At 37.4% G+C, this 22545-nt stretch overlaps 2 protein-coding genes across 2 annotated transcripts in view; one reads left to right on the forward strand and one right to left on the reverse strand.

The window, feature by feature from the left end:
* Positions 1–22545, reverse strand: part of LOC123525828 (uncharacterized) — a 32549-nt gene that overhangs the window by 5986 nt on the left and 4018 nt on the right. The window contains exons 2-3 of the mRNA XM_053538216.1: positions 2417–3517; positions 686–813 (exon numbers count right to left, since the gene is read on the reverse strand). Coding sequence (XP_053394191.1) covers positions 686–813; positions 2417–3517 — 1229 coding nt within the window. The remainder of the gene's footprint in view (positions 1–685; positions 814–2416; positions 3518–22545) is intronic.
* LOC123523577 (uncharacterized) lies at positions 4696–13977 on the forward strand. Its single transcript, XM_045301237.2, has 3 exons — positions 4696–4854; positions 8356–8601; positions 13156–13977. The coding sequence occupies exons 1-3, from the start codon at positions 4837–4839 to the stop codon at positions 13900–13902; spliced, it is 1011 nt and encodes a 336-aa protein (XP_045157172.2). The 5' UTR covers positions 4696–4836; the 3' UTR covers positions 13903–13977.

A 22545-nucleotide genomic window follows, 5' to 3' on the forward strand; every position in this document is an offset into this window, starting at 1 on the left:
TTTTTTGGCATATATAAAAAGGAACGGCAAAATTCCTGTACTTGCCTACTTGCACGCCAATACTACTGTTATTGCTATGACTATAATATGTCACTGTGATTGCTACCATATATCTGTGTTTGCGATCAAACTACTGTAGTGGCGATAATGTCACTGTGTTTGGGATTAGGTCACTACGATTGCAGTCATGTCACTGTGATTGCGATCATGCTACTGTAATTCTAAACCTTCTACTGTGATTGCAATCATGTTACTGTGATTGCAGTCATGTCACTGTGACTGTGATCGTGCTACTGTAATTCTAAACCTTCTACTGTGATTGCAATCACGTCACTTTGATTGCGATCATGTTAGTGTGATTGCGATCGTCCTACTGTAATTCTAACCCTTCCACTGTGATGGCAGTCATGTCATTGTGATTGCGATCATGTTACTGTATTGTCACCTGAATATTACTTAGGCTAAACTGCTTTACCATCTTCAATATTAACAACAGAAATTCTATCCAAATTCAGAATACAAATGTATCTTACTGAAGTACCTCTTAGTATTGGCATATTAAAAACCTAAAACATGTGCTCAGTATTTCAAAAGGCAAAAGCATGTGAGATGTTTAAGTTATGGACAGAATTCACATGTTATATAAGGTTTTATAAATGTTTTATACTGCTCAAAGCTAGCATACCTGTCACCTGACTATCCTTTTGACTGTACTGTGGCGAACATTCATCCTGATCTGAGAAGTACTGTGGGGTGAAGTATCCTCTTTGATACCCTGGAGACCTTCTGCTTGGAGATAATACTTTAACATTGCTGTATTAATACAAATAATGTCGGAGTTACAGTAAAGTTATCTTGATTCTCCAATAGTAATAATACTATAAGCACGCGTTCTATTTGGTGATATCAATAAATAATGTTCACAGTTTTATTTTTCAATCTTTGGCTTATTAGCAAGGTAAACGTATGTCTAGTTGAATACAGATCAGTCATACAGCACAATACCGGCGATTTATACAAGGAGTCATGAAATCACATTAAACTAGAGCTATCACTGAAGGTGATGAATGTACCCCCCGCAGGCACTGACACAGTACATTGCAATTTGACGCACACAAGATTGCATAATTATGTGGACTGTATGTATATAGACTCTATGTTTATATTACAGTAACAAAAAACAAAGTCCCATAACTGCAGAACATTTTTCTGAAAGAACCTAACATGCACCATGTACAAGTAAGGTTGGTACTGATCACTTGTGTGAAGTTTCATTCAATTGTGTGCAATCGTTCGGGAGATTGGGCGCGCACCAGAATCCACATGCAAACTCTATGTATATAGCGTAGTAACAAAAAACAAAGTCCCATAACTCTGCAGAATACGTATCTAAAAGAACCTAACATGTACAGTGCAAAACTAGGGTTGGTACTGATCACTTGTGGGAATTTTTTTTTAAATTGTGTGCATGAAAAGGAGATTAGGCGCACAGAAGATTGCATAAGCAGACTCTATGTATATATTAGTAGTAACAAAAAACAAAGTCCCATAACTCTGCAGAATACGTATCTAAAAGAACCTAACATGCGCTATGCACAGCTACTGTTGTTACTGATCACATGACTTTGTGTGAAGTTTCATTAAATTGTGTCAAGGGGGTGAGGAGAGTTGGTGCGCAAAAGATTGTGTCTACGGACAGAAAGACAAACAGACAACCTGATACCAATATACCCCGCGAACAACTACAAAATTAATACAGAGACCGATGTAAAATATTACAGCACAGATAAACGAATGCTTCTTTTTTTGTAATATCACATACTTTTCAATGACGTATATCCTTATATTACAGCTCACATTACACAATATATTTATTTTGTTGGGTTTTACGTCGCACCGACACAATTATAGGTCAATTATATAACAACTTTCCAGCTTTGATGGTGAAGGAAGACCCCAGGTGCCCCTCCTTGCATTATTTAATCACGAGCGGGCACCTGGGTAGAACCACCGACCTTCCGTAAGCCAGCTGGATGGTTTCCTCTGACACAGGAAGAACTCAACGCCTCGAGTGAGTCTCGAACCCACATCGATGACGGGCAAGTGATTTGAAGTCAGCGGCCTTAACCACTCGGCCATGGAGGCCCCCCACATTAAACAATATAAAACTGTCAAATAAAAATACATAAATGTTCAAACGGTTTTCAGTTCGACCCCTTAATCAAGACAATTGTAAAGAGCCTCACCCTATTTCGCTAACTTGTAATTAAACTTGTTACCTTGTTAATCAGTAATTAAGCTTTTTATTCTTTTTTTTTTCAACAATTCTAAGTTTCAATTAAAATGATTCATACGCATGAGAACAAGTTGTGTTCCGATTGTATTTGTTACGTACATAATTGTGTTATTCGTTTACCTGTAAAACGCAGATATATCCAAGCGACTATGTCCATTCTTGAAAGACGTCTGCAACCATACGGTAACCCCTTTAAATCTTGGGTCCTCTTTGACAGCACTACGGCATGGATGTTTCGACTTTCGTCTTGTTTTAATTCTATCTGGTGGTGTTCTGATGATTTCTTTCACTTCCGGATGTTCGTCTTCAGAGCTAGATGTTTCAGTAGAAGTTTCGGTGTCACTTGCGCATGCGTCACTAATGTCACTGTATTTCTGAACCAGCTGCAAGGTGTTATTGTTTTGGTCAACACCGCGGTTATCTAGGCTCTCATATGTGCCTTTCAACGTATCCTCATGACCATTAAAAATATTGGCTTCTAAAGCGCTCCGCTTGTCAATTACTTTATTTGAATCTCTTGTGTCACTATAAGCAGTTAAAATGTTTTCATCGTTGAAAGAATTGGTTGCTGTTTCAGTCTTCATACGGCTACTTTCTCCAATATTATATATGGAACCTGGTGCAGGTTTAAAGACATTATTGTCACTGCAGAAGTAACTAGACGAAAAACTTTCACTCTTTCTTTCTGTTCCAGAATGTTCTTTTTCCGTTTTTACTAAATTTAATGGACGTGAATTTAGCAAAGAAGCTATAGTGCTGTGACCACGTGTAAATTCCGAAGCCCGTTTCCGCTCCTTGGGGATCTCTTTTACGGGTACCAATTCCGCATTATCATCGGGCATTCTTTTAGATTGACAATCTTGAGAACCATTTTTAGTGTTCTGGTCAGAAACCACTTTATCAAAGACGGTGTTGAATACGATCTTGGGCTGATCAATACTTAAATTTTGATTGTCGCTTTGTGCAATAAAATAAGAACGCAAGGCTAAGGGGGATACTTGAAAATGTGTTATTTGTATTGGGGAATTATTTATTACATCAAAACGAGCATAGCTGGGATCAGGTAAGGTCCCTCTGTTTGGAGTTGAGCAAACATCTGATGTGATATTTGGACTTTGCAGGAAATTTTCTCTGCGCATTGGCCAAACGTCATCATCGATTTCCGGTGGAGGACACACTTCAACAAATCCACTGTCGTCTGCATTAGATGTGTACGTTGGACTGAAAAAATATATCAAGATACGTATGTCAAGTTAAACAACGCAACATTAAATGTTCTGTCAAATGTGTATTAATATGATATAAACTTCCAAATAGGTTTAAAAACAAACAAACTTAGATGTGTGTCCAAAGGAAACTGCGACCCCCTCTTTCTATCACTGTACATGGTTTCGTGACTCTACGTCAGATAAATCACTAAATCAAGGACCATAACTCTGACCTGACTGAGTAAAATCACAAAAAAAAGAACACTAGGTACACAACTAATATTCCTATTATATTCCATTCAAATACTTTTTGAGATCTTCCATGCCATTTTTATGCATATTTTCGACTAAGTCAAGGGCCATAACTCTAGTCTGGCTGTGTTAAACTCCAAATAAAACACCAGGTGCAAACAACTTCACATGCTGTGCGGTTTGATGACTCTGGGTCAAATACTCAAATACACAAATTCAGACGGATGGACAGACGTTCCTACATATGGATACTTATGTGGCTACTCTTTTGTTCTCTCTATTGTTCTTTTAGCCAGGTAAGAGAAAAATAGCCACACAAAAGCCTTACGGAACGAATGACATCAAAGAAAAAGTACAGTTACCTATTGTTCCTATAGCCACCTAAGTATGCAAATGTGAACTCGGACAGACGGACGGACAAAGGCAACTCTAAGGGTCCCCCCATCCTTCCCAAAAACGCGACTTTGGCTACAGATGTCTTTATTTTACATTTACAAAGTAAGCGAATTATAAAAGACAGAAGCATTTGTTTAAAGTATGTCCTGAATACTATCGGAATCAAATCTACTTTACAAGGCAGAGTGTTTTAATTTCTTACTGATAATTATAAGCAGTGAATGTTAGGAAAATTTTGTTGCTATATTCATGAATGTTATAAAAACCATGGATACCTAATTATCACGAATAAAACATACACGAATCGTTTATCTTTTATATCAGCATAGATAAAAGACTCATTCTAAACCAGCAGAAAATTTCATCTGCAAATATGGTCTGACAATGAACTACAACTGTCATGGTCAATATTGCACAGTAGGGTCAGCGCAATTATAAATTAAAGACTATTATAAGGAATATATCAAACGTTATAATATAATATGACTGACGTCAGAATATGCCACTATCATTTTTACGTCATTAACGTTGTTGCTATTAACTTTAACATTAGCAACGGCCGAAGAAAGGAGCTTTCGTATCGCAATCAATTGTATCAAAATGCTTTTATATTAGAGGAAGGAAGATTTAGTGCAGACGTCAGCAATTAGAATTGCTGTATCGCAAAACATTAAACTTGGTAAAATGGAACAAATAATAATCGTAAGTATGACATATTTCTGTATAACTCTGTATACAGCAATGTCCTCTCGCGAGTGTCACTGGGTGGACTATGAGCACGCCACAAATGTTAGTACAATGTATTAAGAGTGAGAGTAAACTAGAATGTGTCTGTAGGACACAGGGTGTGCCCCCTCACTGGTACATTGGTCCAAATAAGTGGCAATAATTCAGATGTTTGCAGTCTTAATCGGGTATAGCCTCAACAAACATTTTATGAAAAAGATTCATTATTCTAGGCGCTATACTTTTTGAGCTATGAGCATCACAAACAAAAAATTCACTATTTTGGCTATTTCAAGGGCCATAACTCTGTAATAAGAGCTAAGATTCTCAAGAAGAATGCTAAGTGTGCAAGGTCACATCACGATAAAGACTCCAGCAAGGTTTCCTGAATTTACATCAAATACTTTTTGAGCTAGGTATATAATTATGTGAAAAAGTGCATTTTTTTACTATTTTAGGGGCCATAACTTTAAAAATAAGGGGTGGAGCCAGCCAAAAAATTAGAGGTGCGCAAGTTTATATCATGATAAAAACTTATGCGAGTTTTCAACCATTTATATTAAATACTTTTTGAGCTAGGTCACAAGGTGAAAATGTACATTTTTGACTATTTCAGGGGCCATAACTCTTAAAATAGGGGACGGACCCAAATGAAAAATAGGAGGTGCACAAGTTCATATCATGATTAAGACTCATGCAAGGTTTCATGAATCTATATCAAATACTTTTTGAGCTAGGCATGTCAGAAGGTGAAAATGTGCATTTTTGGCTACTTCAGGGGCCATAACTCTGAAAATTGGGGGCAGACCCAAATGAACAAGAGCTGTCTGATGACAGCGCGCTCGACTTTTCGAAGAATTGATTGAAGAATGGGGTCAAAATATTTCCACGGATATTCAGACAAGAGGAATAAATAGATTAGACAAACAATGTTCCTGTATTACTTTGATTTCGATAAGTCTTGCACTAAATCGCAATATATGAGCCAATTTCAAAGTCCAAAAAGGGCCATAATTCAGTCAAAATAGTTATGTACTCTTGCCTACAGATGGAAATCATAATGATATACAAGTGTTCAAAGTTTAAAAGCCATATGTCAAATAGTTTTGACAAAACATGGACATGTATGACAACAGAACCAATTTCAAAATCCAAAAAGGACCATAATTCAGCCAAAATAAATGACAGAGTTATGTTCTCTTTCCTATAGATAGAGACTATTATACTAAACAAGTGATAAAAGTTTCAAAGCCATATGTCAAACATTTTACAAAAAATATGAACTGGTACGAAAAACTTAACAAAGATTTCTAAGTCAAAATGGGCCATAATTCAGCCAAAATCCTTGATGGAGTTATGTACTCTTGCCTATAACTGGACATGGTGATGGTAAACAGGTGTTGAAAGTTTCAAAGCTTTATCTCAAAAGACTTTGTCAAAATATGAACTGGTACGAAATATTAACCCAGATTTCTAAGTCAAAAAGGGCCATAATTCAGCCAAAATCCTTGATGGAGTTAAGTACTCTTGCCTATAACTGGACATGGTGATGGTAAACAAGTATTGAAAGTTTCAAAGCTTTACCTCAAAAGACTTTGTCAAAATATGAACTGGTACGAAAAACTTAACCATGATTTCTAAGACATAGGGGGCCATAATTCAGCCAAAATCCTTGATGGAGTTATGTACTCTTGCCTATAACTGGACATGGTGATGGTAAACAGGTGTTGAAAGTTTCAAAGCTTTATCTCAAAAGACTGTCAAAATATGAACTGCCCGCCCGCTTAGCTCAGTAGGTAAGAGCGTTGGTCTACGGATCGCGGGGTCGCGAGTTCGATCCTCGGGCGGGGCGTATGTTCTCCGTGACTATTTGATAAACGACATTGTGTCTGAAATCATTAGTCCTCCACCTCTGATCATTCATGTGGGGAAGTTGGCAGTTACTTGCGGAGAACAGGTTTGTACTGGTACAGAACCCAGGAACACTGGTTAGGTTAACTGCCCGCCGTTACATGACTGAAATACTGTTGAAAAACGGCGTTAAGCCCAAAACAAACAAACAAACAAACAAAATATGAACTGGTACGAAAAACTTAACCAAGATTTCTAAGTCAAAAAGGGCCATAATTCAGCCAAAATCCTTGATGGAGTTATGTGCTCTTGCCTATAACTGGACATGGTGATGGTAAACAAATATTGAAAGTTTCAAAGCTTTATCTCAAAAGACTTTGTCAAAATATGAACTGGTACGAAAAACTTAACCATGATTTCTAAGTCAAAAGGGGCCATAATTCAGCCAAAATCCTTGACTGAGTTATGTGCTCTTGCCTATAACTGGCCATGATGATGGTAAACAAGTGTTGAAAGTTTCAAAGCTTTATCTCAAAAGACTTTGTCAAAATGTGGACTGGTACGAAAAACTTAACCCAAGGTGTGACGCCGACGCCGACGCCGTGGTGAGTAGGATAGCTCTACTTATTCTTCGAATAGTCGAGCTAAAAATAGGAGGTGCGCAAGTCCATATCATGATAAAGACTCATGCAAGGTTTCATCAATTTACATCAAATACTTTTCGAGCTAGGCGCGTCACGAACTTCGGACGGACGGATGGACGGACAAACGCAAGGATAAGACCAAATCTATATGCCCCCACCACTCATGGGGGGGGCACAATAAAAAACACTGGCAATGATACATTGAGACTTGAAGGAAAGTATTCCAGTCAGTTGTTAAAAATGTAAGGAGTGTTAAAAGCATATCGAACACCGTACTAGGTTTAATATTGAATCTTTACCATATCGTTCTTGAAGTAACAGTTGCGATATAACTAGAAAGTTTGGTCCAAATTCAGATATTATATGTAAGAAAAACGAGTATTTGTGAAAATGAGAGGTATTTGTAGATGTCTAAGTGATAGTAGATCTATATGCCTGGTTAGTATGCTAGATAAGATACACGTAGATATTTTTCTTTCATATGCAAACGGTCCAAACTAAATTTGTGTCATTTATTCTATTTGAAACTAAAATACGATCTGTGTATAATGACTGTCTACAGCTTGTAACAACCCTACTCGGGGTAAACTGAGTTTCTCATAGATTTTAAAAATCTGAGTTTGTCATAGATTTACATAATTTGTTCTTGGCATCTGTCGTGGATAGCTTCAACATACAGAGTGCAACAAATATGGTTTTGACGTACTGACTTTTGACATGCCTTGATATATGATGACGATGTCTTAATATTAATGGTGTGTAATGATAGCTGGAGATGAAGAGCATAAAATGAATGATATATCAACTAAAATATATACATTTTACGTCATTGACAATTTAGTGACAAATATGCTCTGACATACTGACTTTTGACATGCCTTGACATATGATGACGATGTCTTAATATTAATGGTGTGTAATGATAGCTGGAGATGATGAGCATAAAATGAATGATATATCAACTAAAATATATACATTTCAGACCATTGCTTTGCTAGAATACAAGCAAAATTGTGGTAAAAGGTCAAGGTCGCGAAGTGCAACCAAAACTGACAAAAAGCAACCAAAACGGACTAAACATAAGCAAAGACGAAATGCGTACTACTCGGAATATCATTCACATGACGACAGGTCTACATCAGACGAACAACAGTGTGGGCCTGAAAATGTGCTGGGTGTTTCTAAGTCAATGACAACGGCAGTTAAAATACCTGAAGGAACTGAAAAGGTAATAAGCATTAACATCAGGCCCTATGTTTACAAAACCTTTTTCGATCTCAGCCGAGTTTGAGACTGAAATTTTAATAGCAAATTTTACTAGAACTTCAAGATTAAATTCTTGTTGCGACTGACTATCAATTCTGAATATTCACTTAGAAATGGTCATTATTTAATCATATAATTTTAAACCTGCAATTTAGATATAAATGACAAATAACGACGTTTCATTATCAACTCAGCTAAGACTGAAATTGTTTTGTGAACATGGTCCCAGATCATTTCATATTAAGGCATATATAGTAAAGACAAACATATTTGAAAATAAGACCCATCGCAAAAGTCACCACAAAGTTTAGCTATCGATTTGCCCGTTAAATCGGCTGTCGAAACTATTCGGCTGTTCTCGGTCTACTTCGTTCTTTTTTGAGACCGGTATCAAATAGGCAATCCATTCTTCGTCAGTTAACTGTTATATTTATATTTTTAACCATATGGGTTAAACATACACTCATTTGCAAAACGCTTAAATAGAACATTTTCTTTATCAGTCAGACAGCTAACTGTTATGAAACAACAGCTAAATGAGTACAGCTTACTTAGCTGTTTGCAACAGTTTTAATGAGTAAATGATATCTCATCTATACCTTGTCAAATGTTAGTAATTTCAGCAAATTATTAGTACTTTATATCTAATCGTAGATTGACAAAGCATACACAGAAAGACCCTTCTTTTGAATTAATTTTAAAATTTTCATAATAAAAACATTATATTGAATATTAACTCCCCGTTTGCAAAAATATTCACTTTGATGTATAACGTTAAGGACTTCTTTGCACTATGTAATATTTTCATTCAAGCATAAACAAACAGTGTCACGTTAGGGCCATTGCCACATAATATTTTAGTTTGAACTAATTTATTCCCAGTAATATATAGTACAAGATTAAATACATACAAGATAAGCGGGGAAGGATAAGAAATGAACGACTTATAGTCTAATAGAATTCTTCTCATTCGCGGACAAAGTACTTTGTGCAAATTGCCGCATATTTTGAGCTTGAAACAACGAAAGAAAATACTACGATGTTGAAATGTCAAAATAACAAAACTACGATGGTGAAAAGCCAAAATCCAGATGACGAAAACTACGATTTTGTAAAGTCGAGACAATGAAACTACGATGGGAAACGTCGGAATTATTTCGTACATTCATCATTGTACTTTAGACTTTTCACCATCGTGGTATCGCATTCCTGTTACACATGCGCAAAGGATACAAACAATGGAGGAATACATTAATGACACTTCTACGAAAGTAACGCGTACAGAGAAATCATGATGTTGCTTGGTTCTACCTAATGTCATGGTAAACAGACCCGTGCGCAGGAAAGGAAAAATGCCGAGAGCATTCGGAACTGGGCGTTGCACGAAAAGTGACGTCAGGGGGCATGTTTGTGACACAATAGCAAAAAACTCAAAGAATTTGGCGACAAAGTAAAATCGGAACCTAATCGCATATATCCTGAATTTTGTACAGTATAAATTTCAGGACGAAATTCGGAAAAAAAATTTGGGGCGCATTCCACCTTAAGTTATGCTCTGTCCATGCAACAATTGCGCTACACAGTTTTTGCACTTTTCATATGCACTCTCACATCCACCCAAATGTCTTTCTTTAAAAGACATTTCTTTTTATTTAATTTCTTGAGGAGAATGCATTATAATCGAGAGTTGTGGAAGTACAAATTGGCAATACGTGGAAGGTATTTCATGTTATGTTTGATAAGTATTTAGAACATAATTTTAACTAACATAGATCAAACTTTGAAATGCGTGCTTTTGAAAGTTGTAATTTAGTTTCATAAATAGTAGCATGGATTAGATTTTAAAGTTATCTTCCATTAAGTTGCAGTCATTTACGGTTTTAGACAACGAAAGTAACAATTGTTATATTTAAATTCTATTTCGTTACTTTGTAATCGCTTATTTTTCATGGAGTACCGAAACCTATTTTTAAAACGTGAAATTGAAGTGTAGTTTGTTTTTTTTGACGATGTCGCTCACTACAGACCTGGAGCGGTCGTTCTGCGCATGTCACAAAATCATTATCATCGAATCGCACGGCAAAAAGACGCAAATTCTTGCATGTCCGCACGCATTAAATGTACATTGTGTATAACATATAATATACTGACCAAAGATTACGGTTAGGATTACCAAAGATACAAGATATATACATTAAAATATTCGTCATTCCAATCGCTTGGTACCAGGGTCTGTAATATATCACAGGCGCTCCAGCTCTGTTTTCTTTTATACGTCAAAAATCCCCGGATGTAAACAATCAACAATGGCCATTTAAAGCAGTAGTTTCCAGGTTTCGGCAAAATAATTTGACCGTAAGGCCACACCAAATTGAAAAGTTGTTCATCGGATTTTTTTCTGAAAAAAAAAAATGAGGCGGCGAGCGAAAAAATAATTTAAATATTTGTTTTTGTTTTTGAGAAAATCAGGAGCGAGCGAAAAGCGAAGAAATATATTTGTCTTGTTTTGACTCTCGATTAACTAATAAAAACCTTAAAATAGAAAGTATAGCCCTTTTACATTAGAAATAATTCACCAAGGATTGAGAAAACATGGGTACATTTTGGTTTGGGTACATTCTGACCTGCAACGCACAACAAAGCGAACTCGTGGAAAAAGGTAATAACATTGGCATACAGTACAGCGTAACCAAATAATGTATGCGAATGCTGTTAGAAAATATGTAATATACAACAATGCGTAAGTCTACACCAGGAGAAACAGTCCCCATAATCAGTTGAATTTCGACAGAGTTATGCCACTTTTTTTGTTTAAGTTTTATATAACGTCCAATATCTCTGTTACTTTCAAAGCTATTGACTTTTATGCCCCTTTTACTGGCAAACCTCTAATTCAGAGAAGAGCCCAGGTCCTTAACGCAAGACTTCGGATGAAGTGCAGTAGCTTGAACTATCACTTGTTTCTACGTAATATTGTTGAATCCCTCCTCTGTCAGTGCGGTGAAGTAGAAAACAGTCACCACTTCTTATTTGTATGTAGAGCTTATGACAACTGTCGTACCTCACTTCTGGCCAGTCTTGTCCCTATCACTAGAAATATTTATGAAACTACCCTGCTCTTTGGTGACGACTGATTACCTGATGACGATAACATAGAAATATTTGCAGCTGTCCAAAAGTATGTTCTCGACAGTGGAAAGTTCACTAATAACTAACATTGACTTCCATTGTGACTATAGTGCTGTTATATCTTGATCACATCTGACACCTCTCTACGTTTTAAATAGTTCATATACAGGTGGATTATTTTCATTTATTAATTTAATCCTTTCTTATATTATTTTCTTATATCACTATTTGAAATTCTTGACTTCTGAAATATATACGAGCAGGCTGCTAATATTTGGATATATATATATATATATTCTTGGAAATTATAGGAATAAAAGAGCCCCATATGTTAAGTGTCTACGATTTTCAGAAACATCTCTTATCATATATTTTCTTCTAGAATTGGATGTATTGCACAAGAGATTTTTTTCTGTAAATTCAAGCCATGTTTTTGGTGTATATTTTATAATTAGAAGATTGACTTTATTAAGAACAATGTGCTTTCGTCAATATTCATTGCATGAAACATGGTTATTGTATTATTGTTGTTTGTGGAATTCATGCAATAAATATGTTTAAACTAATTCAGAGTCAAGTACTGAGAAAAGTCGAACATGCTGTCTTATGGATAGCTCTCTCTTTTTCTAACTTTAAACTTTCTTAACAGATCAAATTTGTTGAAACGAAGTCTCAATTAAGGTCTGAAATGGTGATTAACGTGCATTAACATTATTCTACTCGAGGACTGAAAAAACCGAAGCTCTAAATTGGTATGAACACAATTAACTCATAATGTAAATTCCTTACCCCACCCACTTTCGTATAAAAACGCTGATCATTTTGACAGGAAAAACAGAAAAGTGAAATGCATCAATATGTATTTACTCTTACCAAAATAATGTAGATTGACGTTATCAAATAAATTAGTTTGTGTTTTCATCCAATTTTCAATGAAATAAGTCCGATTTTAGTAGCAACTTAATTTGGTAAACATTAGAAGAAAATGGCCTAACTGCATACGGGGAAATAACTTTAACGCAACTAAATATAAGGTTCTGATATATTATAGACGAAATGTATTAGCTGTGATTAAATTACATTTTGGAACAACCTGGGACTAGAATTATAAGCATTTGTACACTGTTACGTCCGTAAAAAGTAGCGCACCAACAAAATTTGCATTTTTTCAATGGGGCGAGCGCAAGTCAAAAACTTTTTGTGTTTCTGAAAATATACGAGCGGCAAATCCGATGAACAACTTTTTAATTTGGTGTGGCCTACTTGTATGTTTGGGATTATTTTCCATAGTATCGTTAATTTGTTTCTGTCTCGGTTTCTTACGGCATTGTTTACATACGGAAATAAATGTCAGTGCATGAGCCAATGTTAATTTACTTATTTACAGGATGATTCTGGAAACAAATCAGATGAAAGTGAATCATCAATATCATGGCTAAATGTGTTTAAAGAGTTAAAAACGTATGACACTGAAGGGTCTACAATCGCTGTCAAAACAGACGAAACTGAAGATTTTACAACCGCTGTCAAAACAATTGAAAATGACAATTTTAGAACCGCTGCCAAGACGGATGAAATTGATTCAGAACATAACAATCATAACCCATCAGTATCAGGGCTAGATGTGTTTTATGAATTAAAAAACAATCTGTCAGCAACTACTGTCAAAACAGATGAAACTGAATATTCTAAACCAGCAGGCAAGACAGACACTAAAGATGAAAACCATAAAGCATCGGTATCAGAGCTAGGTGATTTTTATGAATTAAAAAGCAAATTATCAATAAGTGGTGTCAAAAAAGAGGAGACTGAAGACCTAACAACCACTGTCATAACTGATAAGACTGGCGATTTCACAGCTACTGTCAAAGCAGATGAAACTGAAAATTCTAAACCAGCTTTCAAAACACATGAGGCAGAAGATTATAAAAACACTGACAAAACTGACACTGGAGACGAAAATAGTAAGTCATCAGTGTCTGGATTGGATGTGTTTCATGAGTTAAAAAACAAACTATCAGCGACATCTGTCAAAACAGGTGAGGCGGAAGAGGGAAATCCAAGAATTGCTGATAGGAAGGATGATGCTGAAGATGAACTGATTGTATCTATTTTAATACGCTGTTTCTATTGAATTTAGATACAAATATTTATAATCAGATATAATAGTATATTTATGCATATAAATGAAAGGTGTAAATTAGCATTCCGTATAGTTTATGTTATGTTTAAAAACCATTACAGTGCTGTCTAACATGATTCGTGAAAAGCATCATACACTAAACAAATCTTCTAACACAACACTTAAGTTTCTTGTCGTTATCTTTTTAAATTTCTTAACACTTTTGAAAATGTTCGCACATTCATAAAAGTCTAGTGTCAATATAATGTCAAAATTAGAACAAAATCAAATTATGTGCACATTTGATTTTATTTACTTTGATATCTTAACCAACTTTTAACAAGAGCTGCACAACACACGGCCAATATGCGCACGAAGTTCTAGACCAGAGGAGGAGGGAGCATAATTTAAAGAATGTTTTTGGAGTGTATGTGTCGGATGGGGGATGCGATGTAGCGGGGGTGGGAGTTGGTTGGTTTTTGAACGCCGATGGCGATGGGATATTAAGGCAAAAGAAACTGCTTTTGGGAAAGGTTGATGGGGGGAGAGAGAGAGAGAGAGAGAGAGAGAGAGAGGGAGAGAGAGGGTGTGTGTGTGTGTGTGTGTGTTGAGGGGGGAGTAATATGAATTCAATCTAAGACCTTGAACTCTGACCTACCACAACCTAGTTCATATGCTCCACACATCGTCTCATTTCCACCTACCTTTATGCCAAGTTTGAAATCAATATCTCGAGTGGTTTTTCAGTTATGCTCTGGACGCAAAATATTACGGACAACTTTGACTTGCTGTAGCATTGACCTTTGACCTAACGACCTGATTCATGTGCTCGAATACTAAGGCACACGAATATAAAAGTGATTTTCTTTAAGGTGGGGTTTGCAGGTGTTTGAGTGGGTGGGGGCAGTTATGTGGGTTGTGTAAATGAAAGTGATTTTTTAATTTTGTTTGAGGGGTGGGAAAATGTAAGGGACCGGGCGAGTAATGTGGATTGTTGCTGCTCTCCTCAAATCAACTTTTCACCATCCACCTATATTCAAAGTTCAAAGTCAATACGTTGAATAAAGTGAAGTTGTGCCCCAAGAACAAAATACAGAGGAACGATATAATCTCAATTTGCGACCTTGACTTTTGACCTACCGACAAAATTTATGCACTCTGCACATCGTCTCTTCACAACTTACCTATTAGTCAAGTTTGAAGTCAAAACATTGAATGGTTATGAATTTATGCTCTTGACGCAAAATATAAACGATAGATTTGACCTTGCTGTGACCTTGACCTTTGCCTTTCAGACCAGTCCTCGTTCATGCGCTGTGCATATCGTCTCATTATCAACTACCTATATGGCAAGATTGGAGTCAATACCTTGAATGGTTATTCAGCTATGCTCTGGAAATGAAATCTGAAGGACAATTTTGACTTTGACCTTTGCACTCCATGCGTAACTTTGACCTTTCAACTACCGACATGGTTTATGCGCTCTGCACACCTTCCTATCGCCATCTACCTGTATGCTAAGTTTTAAGTCAATACCTTGAATAGTTATTAGCTTATGCTTAGACTTACAAAGTCTGCTGAGATCAAGTTATCTGTAATAAAGTTAAAGTTTATTCTTTCTTCATACTGACACTAATATTTTCTAAGAAAACCATTTCTCCCTAGGCTCATCTAGTCAGAGGTTAGAGATATTGTAAATTTTTTCAGAAAGTGCTATCAAAGTGGATAGATTTTATGGCCAAGTGCTTTACATTTAATGACTCTAACGACTGATGCCAGTCTAGCTTATGCTCTGAACACAAACTATCACCGTAAAATTTGACCTATGACCTTTGACCTACATACCTACTTTATGCGCTTTGCACATCGTCTCATCATGCTTAGCTTAAAGTCAATACCTTGAATGGTAGTTGAGTTAAGCTCCGATGGACAGACGGACAGACAGACAGACGCACGCCTCATCACATGATGCGTCCGTTTTTTTCCCCCGAGCGTATAAAATACTGATACATGTAGATAAATTGCATTTATTAGAGTTATCTACAACACTAGTGAAATGTTTCTGGCTTGAATCACTATAATAACCCAACTGAGGTCAAAAGAAGTTTTTGAGAAAAAGGATGAATAAAATGAATAACTGCGTATGTATGACAACAGTATCACGAAATTTCAATTTAGTGTTATTTTTAGCTCACCTGAGCCAAAGGCTCAAGGTGAGCTTTTGTGACAGCTCGATGTCTGTGGTACGTCGTCCGTCGTGCGTCAAAAATTTGTAAAAAAATCTTCTTCTCCAGAACCACTGGGTAGATTTACACCAAACTTCACAGGAATGATCCTTGGGTGGCCCCCTTTTAAAATTGTCCAAAGAATTTAATTCCATACAGAATTCTGGTTGCCAGGGCAACCGACAGGAAAAACTTTGAAAATCTTCTTATCAGAAACTGTTAGCCGGATTTCAAAAATATTTTATAGAAATTATCTCTAGGTGACCCTCTACCAAAATTGCCTAAGCCATTCTGTTTCGGTAAAAACATGGCCGCCAGGGGGCGGGGCTTATGTTCCCTATACGGCTATACTGTAAATTTCAAAAATCTTCTTCAAAACCACTGGGTAGATTTACACTAAACTTCATAGAAATGATCCTTAGGTGCCCCCCCCCCTCCCCCCCTCTATCAAAAGAATTGAAATTCATGCAGAACTCTGGTTGCCATGGCAACCGAAAGGAAAAACTTTAAAAATCTTCTTGTCCAAAACCACAGTAGCTAGGGTTTTGATATTTGGTATGTGGCATCATCTAATGGTCCTCTACCACGTTAGTTCAAACTAGAGCTATCACTAAAGGTGATGAATGTACCCCCCCCCCCCCCCCCCCCCCCCGCATGCACTGACACAGTACATTGCAAATTGACGTACACAAGATTGCATAATTATATGGACTGTATGTATATAGACTGTATGTATACAGTATAGTAACAAAAAACAAAGTCCCATAACTATGCAGAATATTTATCTGAAAGAACGTAACATGCACCATGCACAACTAGGGTTGGTACTGATCACTTGTGTGAAGTTTCATTAAATTGTGTGCAAGGGTTCGGAAGATTAGGCGCGCACAAGACTGCATATGCAGACTGTATGTACAGTTAGTTAACAAGAAACAAAGTCCCATAACTCTGCAATTTTTGTCGTTGAAAGAACCTAACACGCCCCATGCACAACTACTGTTGTTACTGATCACTTGTGTGAAGTTTCATTAAATTGTGTCAAGTGGATGAGGAGAGATGGTGCGCACAAGATTGTGTTTTTATGTTTGTTTGTTTGTTTTGGGTTTAACGCCGTTTTTCAACAGTATTTCAGTCATGTAACGGCGGGCAGTTAACCTAACCAGTGTTCCTGGATTCTGTACCAGTACAAACCTGTTCTCCGCAAGTAACTGCCAACTTCCCCACATGAATCAGAGGTGGAGGACCAATGATTTCAGACACAATGTCGTTTATCAAATAGTCACGGAGAACATGCGCCCCGCCCGAGGATCGAACTCGCGACCCCGCGATCCGTAGACCAACGCTCTTACCTACTGAGCTAAGCGGGCGGGCTGTGTTTTTATGTATATAGTATAGTAACAAAAAACAAAGTCCCATAACTCTGCATTTTTTTTCTGAAAGAACCTAACATGCCCCATGCACAACTACTGTTGTTACTGATCACTTGTGTGAAGTTTCATTAAATTGTGTCAAGTGGATGAGGAGAGATGGTGCGCACAAGATTGTGTCTATGTATATAGTATAGTAACAAAAAACAAAGTCACATAACTCTGCAAGTTTTTTTTTTCTGAAAGAACCTAACATGCCCCATGCACAACTACTGTTGTTACTGATCACTTGTGTGAAGTTTCATTAAATTGTGTCAAGGGAATGAGGAGAGATGGTGCGCACAAGATTGTGTCTACGGACAGACAGACAGACGGACAGACAGACGGAATGACAGACAGACGGACGGACGGACAGACAACCTGAAACCAGTTTACCCACCCTTACAACTTTGTTGTCGGGGGTACAATTATCCCCCTAGGGTCAAATATGGGCCCGCCCTGGGAGTCATATGGTTTATATAGTCTTATAAAGGAAAAACTTTGAAAATCTTCTTGTCAAAAACCATAGGGCTTAGGGCTTTGATATTTTGTATGTAACATCATCTAGTGGTCCTCTACTAAGATTGTTCAAATTATCACCCTAGGGTCAAATATGGCCCCGCCCTGGGGGCCCCATGGTTTATATAGACTTGTATAGGGAAAAACTGAAAATCTTTTGTCCGATACCACAGTGCCTAGGGCTTTGATATTTGGTATGTAGCATCATCAAAAAGTCCTCTACCAAGTTTGTTCAAAGTTTCCCCCTAGGGTGAAATATGGCCCCGCCCCAGGGGTCATATGATTATTATAGACTAATATAGGGAAAAACTTTAAGTGTGTGAAGTTGGCGAGAAGTTCGACATTCGACACTGAACACTGGATGAGAGAACAACATTGAACATATAAAGCGTGAAGTTGGCAATAAGTTAAACATTCGACAACGAACATTCAATTTTAGAATGACATTGGACATTCGAATCAAAAACAACATTGGACATTCGAATCTAAAACGACATTGGACATTCGATTTCAGAACATTGGACATTCGAACCTAGAACGACATTGGACATTTGAACCCAGAACGACATTGGACATTCGATACCAGAACGACATTGGACGTTCGAATCAAAAACGACATTGGACATTCGAATCAAAAACGACATTGGACATTCGAACCCAGAACGACATTGGACATTTGAATCAAAAACAACATTGGACATTCGATTTCAGAATGACATTGGACATTCGAACCCAGAACGACATTGGACATTCAAACACAGAACGACATTGGACATTCGATTTCAGAACAACATTGGACATTGAATCCAAAACGACATTGGACATTCGATACCAGAATGATATTAGACATTTAACTTCAGAACGACATTGGACATTGGATTTCAGTACGACATTGGACATGCGATACCAGAACGACATTGGACATTCGATACCAGAACGACATTTGGCATTCGATACCAAAACGACACTGGACATTGGATTCAGAACGACATTGGACATTCGATACTAGAACGACATTGGACATTCGAACCCAGAACGACAGTGGACATTCGAATCAAAAACGACATTAGACATTCGATTTCAGAACGACATTGGACATTCGATTTCAGAACGACATTGGACATTCAATACCAGAACGACATTGGACATTCGAATCAAAAACAACATTGGACATTCAATTTCAGAACGACATTGGACATTCGAACCCAGAACGACATTGGACATTCGAACCCAGAACGACATTGGACATACGACACCAGAACGACATTGAACATTCGAATCAAAAACGACATTGGACATTCGATACCAGAACGACATTGGACATTCCAATCAAAAACGACATTGGACATTCGAATCCAAAACGACATTGGACATTCTATTTCAGAACGACATTGGACATTCGAAATCAGAACGACATTGGACATTCGATTTAAGAACGACATTGGACTTTCAAACATAGAAAGACATTGGACATTCGATTTCAGAACAACATTGGACATTCTAATCCAAAACGACATTTGACATCCGATACCAGAATGACATTGGACATTCGATTTCAGAACGACATTGGACATTGGATTTCATAACGACATTGGACATTCGATACCAGGACGACATTTGACATTCGATACCAGAACGACATTGGACATTGGATTTCAGAACGACATTGGACATTCGATACCAGAACGACATTTGACATTTGATACCGGAACGACATTGGGCATTACATTTCAGAACGACATTGGACATTTGAATCAAAAACGACATTAGACGTTCGATTTCAGAACGACATTAGACATTCGATTTCAGAACGACATTGGACATTCTAATCAAAAACGACATTGGACATCCGATTTCAGAACGATATTGGATTTCAAAACGACATTGGACATTCGATACCAGAACGACATTGGACATTCGAACCCAGAACGACATTGGACATTTGCATCAGAAACGACATTAGACATTCGATTTCAGAACGACATTGAAGATTCGATTTCAGAACGACATTGGATATTTGATAACAGAACGACATTGGACATTCTAATAAAAAACGACTTTGGACATTCGATTTCAGAACGACATTGGACATTCGATTTCAGAACGACATTGAACGTTCGAACCCAAAACGTCAATTGACATTCGATATCAGAATGACATTGGACATTCGAATCCAAAATGACACTGGACATTCGAATCGAATGTCCAATGTCGTCCTGTATGTAATGTCCAATGTCGTTTTGGATGCAAATGTCCAATGTCGTTATGGTATCTAATGTCCAATGTCGATCTAGTTTCAAATGTCCAGTGTCGTTCTGGGTTCGAATGTCCAATGTCGTTCTGTAATCAAATGTCCAATGTTGTTTTGGATTATAATGTCCACTGTCGTTCTGAAATCAAATGTCTAATGTCGTTCTGAAATCGAATGTCAAGTGTCGTTCTGGTATCGCATGTCCAATGTCGTTCTGAAATCAAATGTCCAATGTCGTTCTGGTATCGAATGTCCAATGTCGTTTTGGGTTCGAATGTCCAATGTCGTTCTGAAATCAAATGTCCAATGTCGTTCTGAAATCGAATGTCCAATGTCGTTCTGGTATCGTATGTCCAATGTCGTTTTGGGTTCGACTAACCAATGGCGTTCTGAAATCGAATGTCCAATGTCGTTCTTGGTTCGATTGTCTAATGTCGTTCTGAAATCGAATGTCCAATATCGTTCTGAAATCGAAGGTCCAATGTCGTTCTGGTATCGAATGTCCAATGTTGTTTTGGGTTCGAATGTCCAATGTCGTTCTGAAATCGAATGACCAATGTCGTTCTAAAATCGAATGTCCAATGTCGTTCTTGGTTCGATTGTCAAATGTCGTTTTGAAATCGAAGGTCCAATATCGTTTTGGATTCAAATTTCCAATGTCGTTCTGAAATCGAATGTCCAATGTCGTTCTGAAATCGAATGTCCAATGTCGTTTTGGGTTCCAATGTCCAATGTCGTTCTATAATCGAATGACCAATATCGTTCTGAAATCGAATGTCCAATGTCGTTCTGAAATCGAATGACCAATGTCGTTCTGAAATCGAATGTCCAATGTCGTTCTTGGTTCGATTGTCCAATGTCGTTCTGAAATCGAAGGTCCAATGTCGTTTTGGATTCGAATTTCCAAAGTCGTTCTGAAATCAAATGTCCAATGTCGTTTTGAAATCGAATGTCCAATGTCGTTCTGGTATCGAATGTCCAATGTCGTCCTGGTATCGAATGTCCAATGAAGTTTTGATTCAAATGTCCAATGTCGTTCTGGGTTCGATTGTCCAATGTCGTTTTGGGTTCGAATGTCCAATGTCGTTCTGAACTCGAATGTCCAATGTCGTTTTGGATTCGAATGTGCAATGTCGTTCTGAAATCGAATGTCCAATGTCGTTTTGGATTCAAATGTCCAATATTGTTCTGAAATCGAATGTCCAATGTCGTTCTGGGTTCGAATGTCCAATGTCGTTCTAGGATCAAATGTTCAATGTCGTTCTGAATTCGAATGTCCAATGTCGTTCTGGGTTCGAATGTCCAATGTCGTTCTGGGTTCGAATGTCCAAAGTTGTTTTGGGTTTGAATGTCCAATGTCGTTCTGATATCCAATGTCCAATGTCGTTCTGGGTTTGAATGTCCAATGTCGTTCTGGGTATGAATGTCCAATGTCGTTCTGGTATCTTGTGTCCAATGTCGTTCTGGTATACAATGTCCAATGTCGTTCTGGTATACAATGTCAAATGTCGTTCTGGTATCTAATGTCCAATATCTTTCTGGTATCCAATGTCCAATGTCGTTCTGGGTTCGAATGTCCAATGTCGTTCTGAAATCGAATGTCCAATGTCGTTCTGAATTCGAATGTCCAATGTCATTCTGGTTCGAATGACCAATGTCGTTATGGTTCGAATGTTCAATGTCGTTCTGAAATTGAACATCCAATGTCGTTTTCAGTTCGAATGTCCAGTGTCGTTCTGAAATCGAATGTTCAATGTCAAATGTTTAACTTATTGCCAACTTCTTGCTTTAAATGTCCAATGTCGTTCTCTTATCCAATGTTAAATGTCGAACTTCTCGCCAACTTCACATACTTAAAAAAAACTTTGAAAATCTTCTTGTCCGAAACCGCAGAGCCTAGGGCTTTGATATTTGCTATGTAGCATAATCTATTGGTCCTTTATCAAGTTTGTTCAATTTATCCCCCTAGGGTCAAATATTGCCCCGCCCAGGCCCGGGTCACATGGTTTATAAATTATAGACTTGTATAGGAATTTTTTTTTAAATCTTCTTGTCTGAAACCACAAGGCCTAGGCCTTTGATGTTCTGTATGTAGCATTGCCTTATGGTCCTCTACCAAGCTTGTTCAAATTATTACCCTGGGGTGAAAAGAGGCCCTTCCCTGGGGGTCCATACTTTTGCATATTCTTATATAGGAAACACTTCTTGCTTGAAACTGGAAGGCTTAGGCTTTTGATATTTGGTATGTTGCACT

This window comes from Mercenaria mercenaria, chromosome 3 (assembly GCF_021730395.1).
Source record: "Mercenaria mercenaria strain notata chromosome 3, MADL_Memer_1, whole genome shotgun sequence".
In the NCBI taxonomy this organism is placed as follows: Eukaryota; Metazoa; Mollusca; class Bivalvia; order Venerida; family Veneridae; genus Mercenaria; species Mercenaria mercenaria.